The sequence below is a fragment of the Micromesistius poutassou genome (assembly GCF_964030765.1).
Source record: "Micromesistius poutassou genome assembly, contig: SCAFFOLD_1925, whole genome shotgun sequence".
In the NCBI taxonomy this organism is placed as follows: domain Eukaryota; kingdom Metazoa; phylum Chordata; class Actinopteri; order Gadiformes; family Gadidae; genus Micromesistius; species Micromesistius poutassou.
The window spans coordinates 1-7,444 of NW_028179489.1; the positions used below are offsets into that span (position 1 = coordinate 1).

The following is a 7,444-nucleotide window of genomic DNA, read 5'->3' on the forward strand; positions in this document are numbered from 1 at the left end:
CACACGCGCACACCCACACACACACACCGATACACACACACACACAGATACAGGAGAATGTTGGCGTCAGTGAAGCAACAGTTTTGGATCAAAGTGTGAGAAAATGTGATCAGCGAGTACAAGTATCTGTCATAAAACGAAACACACACACAGGAAGACCTTCTGTTGTTAACCAAACAGAAACCTCCCAATGTTGCCTCCCCCGTGTTCTTATGGTTACAGTGGAACCCAATCTGAGCAGCGGTCATCTGCTATTGACTCTGTGGTCGGTGAGACGTCTCGCTTCCTGTCATTCTAATCAGTTGTTCTCACGTCTGATGTAATGTCTGTCCACCACACCTGTGTGGGCGGAGTCAGCACACAGCAAGGAGCGTCGCTGTAGGACTGTGTCTCTGTCTCTGTCTATACTCTCTCTCTCTCTCTCACCTGCAGGACTCTTGACTCACATTAGTCACTGTGTGCATGTTTATAGACACACACACACACACACACAGGCACACACACACACACACACACACACACACAGACATACACACAAACACATTCACTCATGTACAAACACTTACACACATGCTCATGTCCAAACCCTATACACATCCCACTCATGTATCAACACACACACACACACACACACACACACACACACACACACACACACACACACACACACACACACACACACACACACACACACACACAGACACACACACACACACCCTGATTCACTTTTTGTTCTAAACTAGAACTGGCCCAGGCAAGTCCCCCATGCCCAGGCTTATCCTCAATTAAAATATACAAGATATGTGTTATAATAATTTGAACCAATGACGTTCAACACGCGGTGGGACTCAGTGGTGACGTGGTGACGGGGGGGGGGGGGGGGTCTGGGAGCAGTACCTTGACACGGGTGTAGTTCTCAGGCACGAAGGCGGTGCCCCCGTTGGCCTCGATGTTCTCCTTCATCAGCCCGAACCACAGGTCCAGCTCTTCCTGGTTGGCGCAGTAGACGATTATGGGATTGAGGCTGACACCTTTAGGGGGAACAAAACCAACAGATCTCCACGTCAACAGGGAAAGGAGCCCACTAAATTCTCTGGACTGAATGCATATTCAACTCTCTACTGTTTCTCCAGTCAGGTCCGACAGGTTCTGAGATGCTAATCTGCTGTGTAAACGCATGGGTTTAGACTTGTAGAACTTGCTGGATGGGCAGTTGTTTGAAAATTTAAAAAAGCCTAGCAGCTTCCTCCCACAGACTGCTTACACAAGAAGGAATGCAGAGACCTGGAGTGAACAGAGCCGGAATCTGCGTTTATCAGGGCCCCACACATACCACAGATAGTCCTCCCAGATAGTAACCTTCACTCTGGCCCCTGAGCCGTCGTAAGGCCAAGAGCCTCTGCTGGCTTCTCCCCGAGGAGGGGGACCTTGATCGGGACATTCCCGTGACAAAAGAACCCTCACCGACCGTTCTCGAGGAGTGGAGAGGGCGTACCCTTGAAGGACACATCATCTAGGTCGCTTGTCCCAGGGAGGTCCTGACATCCAGAGCGCCCCCCCCCCCCCACTGCTCTTTTGCGAGTCTGCCAAGTCTGCATTTTTAGAGGTTGTTCGCTCTGCGTCAAGTAGGAAGTATGAACCACTGGACACACAGGCCATCCCCAGCCGCGCTAATTCCAACCATATGAGTTCCTTCCGGGAACTGTTCCATCCGTCTGTCTGTAGGGCCTGTTTATTATAAACCCCGGCCCACGCTGTGTCACGTACAGCTGGGAGAATTTATGGGAAGCTGATTCATAATATATGTTTGTTTTTTTTTAAATGGAGGAAACAGAAAGTCACACTTATACAACCGTGTTGTATCGCTGACTTGAGTCAGGGATACGTCAGGCTCTACTGGCTGTACAAAGTTTCCGATCAGACACCTCCTTCAAGGTAAACAAAAGGAGACTCATGACTGATACAAAATCATATGAAGGTTCAAAGGTTGCCCCAAGCAATGTTTTGCCTGGCTGTTTTATGACAGCCGGAAATGCTTAGCAAATAAAATTGGTCATAAAATAACCAAGACATCCCACACATCCGTGACAGGAACCGCTTATTCCCGGGACTTGTTTAGTCCTCCAGAGAAGTATCTTTAGAAACAAATGTTCACAGGATCTCAACCGGTAATATTACATTCATTCCACCCGCTGTTGTCAAGTCAGGCAAATCCAACAAATCCAATTTGAACGAACCACGTATTCTTCAGGTCCGGTAATAGATCGGAGGACCAAGTGAAAGTACGTCGCGGTCTCTAAGCGGAGCAGGTCGTGGAATGCGCTCATGAGAAGCGTCAGGGCTCAGAGCGGACAGCTGGGCCGTTTGAGGAGCACCTGTCGCCTAACAAGGCTGACCTTTGACCCCCGGGGTGAGGAAGGGGCCCCCGCATTCTAGTTAGTGTTGGGGTTGACTGGAGGTGAAGAGGGGTCACAGCTCCTTTAAACCCACAAAGGTCGCCCTGTAGGAAATCCCACAGCGCTGCGGCATGTGGCATCATGGGGATTTCTGTCCGGTATTACGGAGGGGGGGAATTCGTTTTAGTCTTCTATCGAGGGACAAGACTGACGGATACGGTCTGGCTGGAGGGGAAAGCGGGAGGCAGGTGTGAAACTCACACCGGGGACGAGTGTGAGCTCTTGGCCCGGCTGCTCTCTGGGGGCCCCGGCCCCCAGGGGCCCCCAGAGGCCGGAGCCTGAGCCTCTAAAAGAGAGGTTTGATGTCAGCATCTCAAGAGGAAACAAGCTAAAGTCCTCTCACCACTGGACTCACTGGCGGCGATGAAAAAGAATCGAGTGATTTGATCCCAACCACGACACAGGCAGCTCGGTGGTGAACTTAAACAAAACGTGTTTTGTAAGAACTGGGGGGAGAGCCGATTCCTACCGTTGATCTGGAAGGCGAAGTCCTGGGGCTGGCTGTGGTTGCAGTTTTGTTGCAAGCTGCAGATGGTGAGCTCCTTCAAAGGCAGCGTTCCCTGTGAGGAAAACCCACAAAGACCCCGGAACGTTACAACAAACAACCGTAGTCAGCGGTAGCCATTACAGCGAACCGCCGCGCGCTTAGTCAGCGCTGAACATTCTCCCGTTCCTTTGGTCGAACAAAAGGAATCCGTATTTCAAAGACTCACGGAGAGAATTCCTTTGTTAAACCAAAAAAGGGGTTTTTCTTCCACACCTTTTGGCACCCCGTGGGGGATTTAATTGAGCGCCCGGCGTCACGAGTTAACCCTTATGAGCGTGTTAATAACATGTTAATAACCAACCGTGAAACGAACAAAGTCACTCGCTATGCCTGGGCCAGCCATGACATCATGACCTGATGACATCAGACCTCTTGAGGCTGGTTGTCATGAACATTATGACTAACCCCCCCCCCCCCCCCCCCCCCCACCGCTAGCGACCAATGAGGTTCAGGCGAGGCCCCGCCCCCTAGACATTGTAGGTGATTAATGCCGGCTCACGCGAGAGAGAGAGAGAGAGAGAGAGAGAGAGAGAGAGAGAGAGAGAGAGAGAGAGCGAGCGAGCGTTATGACCCCTGTTGTTTACCAACACACCCCCGGTTGGCAGGGCCTGGGGGTGTCGACATGTATGAGTTATGTCAGATTCATAAATACAGCGACGGCAGCAGCAGCAGCGGCGGCAGCAGGCCGTATTAATAGCGTCGTATAAAACACGGCTACACTAGACATCTTGTAAATCGCTCTCCAGACATTTCTTAGAGTTAGGGTTACGCCGTCAGACGTTACAGAGAGTATAGGGCCCCACCTGGTACGTGAGGCCGGAGGGGTTGTTGGAGACAAAGTGGAGGTGGGTCTGGAAGAGGTCCAGGTAGCAGTCATGGACGTCCTGGGGGGAGAAGGGAGGACCGATGGTTAGAAGACATTCGCCCCAGAGAGAGAGAGAGTCAATCCACTGTACAGCGCCGTATACAGCCATCACATGACCTCTCAGAAGGGGGAAACATTCACTCCCGGCGCTTTCCGTTTGCTCTTGCAACCGGTGAATCCAACGACCGCCACCATCTGCTTTGTGTGTACACGTCTGTTGCTGTTGCTGCCCAATACGCACAGCCATCTTCTTCATCATCATCATCATCATCCTCCTCCTCTTTGTCATCCGTTCACCCGGCGGTGCTGCCAGGGCCTTCACACGGATGGTTCCAGACACCTGCTCTATCGGCTGCTCTGATTAGCTGCTTCCTGCCCCGGGTCTTGCACCAAGGCTCTTGCTCACCCTCCCTTTGAACTATTTCATGGACCATACCGTGTATGTGTGTGTGTGCGTGCCTGTGTGTGTGTGTGTGCTGAATAGACATTTCCGCTCTGTTTCTGACTTCAAAACACCTGAAATGAGGTAACTCCTCTTCCTCCTCCTCCCCCTCCTCCTCCTCTGCTCTCCTCCTCCGTGATGATGTCATCGGACACAGTCCATCACTCTATCTCCCTTTGATCAAATGTTATCTTCTTCTGCTCATTCTGACCGAGATCTGACACACTGATGTTGACCATATCAGTCCAGGCAGTCTCTCTCTCTCTCTCTCTCTCTCTCGCGCGCGTTCTCGCTCTCTCTCTCTCTCTCTCTCTCTCTCTCTCTCTCTCTCTCGTAGCGCTCTCTCTCTCTCTCTCTCTCTCTCTCTCTCTCTCTCACGTCTATGTATGTGCACGTTCTTTGTGTACATGCCTGTTTCTTTACCTTTGTTGTTATAAAGTTACATTTATTAGCGTAAATATACATATATCAATTTTTATGAAATAGAAAAATCTTTCCCTCACTCTCTCTCTCTCTCTCTCTCTCTCTCTCTCTCTCTCTCTCTCTCTCTCTCTCTCTCTCTCTCTCTCTCTCTCTCTCCCTTCCCTCCTTCTCTCTGTTTTGCAACAGCAGCAGAAGAGGCATGTCCGAACACATACGGCTCCGCTCCGCTCCGCTGGATCAATGTTCCGGTTCTTCCCCGACACGTCAAACCCGGGTCTCTCTGTTGTGGTTCCATACATTGTTGCGGCGGCCACTTCCTCTGGGCCGCGCCCCCGCTTCATTGGTCGAAACGAAAGCGCCCGGAGGGCTGATGACTAACGGGTCGGCGTGGGCTCGGCCTCCGGTTCGTTAAAGCGCGGTGGCACGGGGAGGTGTGTGCACGCTGTACACTGTGTGTGTGTGTGAGAGTGTGTGTGCGTGTGTGTGTGTGGTGTGTGTGTGTCAGTGTGAGCGTGTGACTTTTCCTGTGAGTGTGTGAGTGTGTGAGTGCGAGTGTGTGTGTGTGTGTCATTGTCCGTGTGTGTGTGTGTGTGTGTGTGTGTGTGTGTGTGTGTGTCGTTGTCGGTGTGTGTGTGTGTGTGTGTGTGTGAGTGAGTGTGTGTGTGTGTGAGTGTGTGTGTGTGTCGTTTTCCGTGTGTGTGTGTGTCGTTGTCGGTGTGTGTGTGTGTGTCGTTGTCGGTGTGTGTGTGTGTGTGTGTGTCGTTGTCCATGTGTGTTTGTGTGTGTGTGTGTGTGCGCGCGTGCCCGCGTGCCCGTGCTCACCTGGCAGTGCAGGAAGCGGAAGCGGACCTTGGAGCTGTGCACCATGCGGCCGTAGTTCTTGACGTTGATGCTGCTCTTCTTCCAGCCGCCGGCCGCGTCGTACGGGAACGGCGGCTCCCACTGGACGTTCTGGATGGACTGCAGGTCCTTGGGGGACATCTCCTGGAACCAGAGCGCACAGCGTCAGCGTCATAACATGAGGACGACGACGACGTAGGAGGAGGCACAGGGGGAGAGGAAGGAGGCATGGGAAGGGAAGGGAAGGGAAGGGAAGGAAGGGAAGGAAGGAAGGAAGCCAAGCCAAGCCATGAAGTGTAGCAAATGGTGCAGAAATAACGATGAGGAAGACGGCGATGAAGGAGGGGAGTGAGGAAGGGGAGAGGGAAGGAGAGAAGGAGAGGGAGGGAGAGCAGAGAGGAAGGAGAGAAGAGAGTGGGGGGAGAGAGGAAGGAGAGAAGAGAGGGAGGGAGGGAGGGAAGGATGTAAGAGAGGGGTTCCCACCTTGCGAGGGGTGACCGTGCACAGGATGTTGATGATGCTGTTGGACTTCTCCTGGCCTTCCTGGGGATGTTTCTTGCGAAACAGCCGGCTGCTGCTCGGGGACGGAAGACGGGAGGAGAGGAGAGAACAGAAAACAGAGAGTCACGTCAGAACACGCTCCGAGATGTTAATCATCCAATCTGTTTCTTTCTCACTTTTCTGTGCAGCTCAACATATAAACAGTGTTTCCCCTTTTGCATCGACCGCTTTTCAACCATGCGCGTTCCTGTGTGGTTTCAACAAAGCCTTTCTCTCTCCAGGTGTAGCTTCACATTGCAACTCCAACTCCAACTCCAACCATCAACAACTACGGACACAGCTCCATGTGTTGTGGATCGGACACAGAGCTCATAACTCGATACAATGACTCAACCTTGACTCATTGTGTGCGTCTCATAAAGACAGACCCCCCCCCCCTCCCCTAACCCTCCCCCCCCTCTCTCCCTCTTGCCCTGTGGCCTCTGGGCCCTGGATGGAGTCCATTGAGCAGCAGATCCAGCGGTGTCGGTGCAGCGGATGCATCGCGTCGGAGAGAGAGAGAGACCCTCAGTGTCGCCCATTGTCCGGCTGCTCCTCATCTGTTATCGCCACCGTCCCGTCGGCTCAGCCTTCCGCTATCACAGTGATAAGGCGGCGGGGTGTTTTTACAAGCCTCGTTCTGTGCCTCGTCCGCTTATCTGCCCCATGTGCTACTGAACACCACAAGGCTGGCCTTTGTTTTCAACCCCCCCCCCCCCCCCCCGACCCCATCCGGGTACAGGGGGGGGGAGGTCAAGCATCAATCATTAATTGAGAGGATTAGCGTCTGGTGTGAAACTATCTATGGCGTGTGTGAGTGGGAGTGCATGCGTCCGTGGGTGTGTGTGTGTGTGTGTGTGTGTGTGTGTGTGTGTGTGTCGTGTGTGTTTGTGTTTTTGTGTGCGTGCATGCCTTTGCGAGCGGGGGGGGGGGTGTGAGTGTGTCTGTGAACCCTTTCGCATTGTTTTACGTTTGATATCGTTTGGTGCTTTTTTGTGGTCGGCCACAAATCATCCGCGTAATCACATCATTACGTAATCGATTAACAGACCGGTCCAGGGTGGGCCGTCTCTCTCTCTCTCTCTGGCCCCAGAACAAGGCTGTCGGAGCGCACAGGAAGACACACAACACAAGCGCCTCTGGCCACCGCCCCCACCACCCCCGTCCCACGAGAGAGGAGTACCTGACTGACCCACTGGGTCACCAACCGTCGGAGGGCTGTGGAGAGGGGAAGGGAACAGTCGACGTATTGTCTGAGTGGGCCAGGTACCCACCCTCCCCCTGGGAGCTGATATCACTCTTCAGTCTACGAGGGGAGGGGAGGGGAGGGG

At 52.9% G+C, this 7,444-nt stretch overlaps 1 protein-coding gene across 1 annotated transcript; it reads right to left on the reverse strand.

Annotated features, from left to right (window-relative positions):
• Positions 1 to 897: 897 nt before the first annotated feature.
• Positions 898 to 6,617, reverse strand: LOC311372793 (pleckstrin homology domain-containing family N member 1-like; the record flags this gene model as incomplete). Its single annotated transcript, XM_084489748.1, has 6 exons — positions 898 to 1,031; positions 2,926 to 3,016; positions 3,807 to 3,887; positions 5,556 to 5,717; positions 6,057 to 6,183; positions 6,547 to 6,617. Coding segments are annotated over 6 exons (666 nt in total), but the record flags the coding sequence as incomplete, so codon positions are not given.
• Between the last annotated feature and the right edge of the window lie 827 nt (positions 6,618 to 7,444).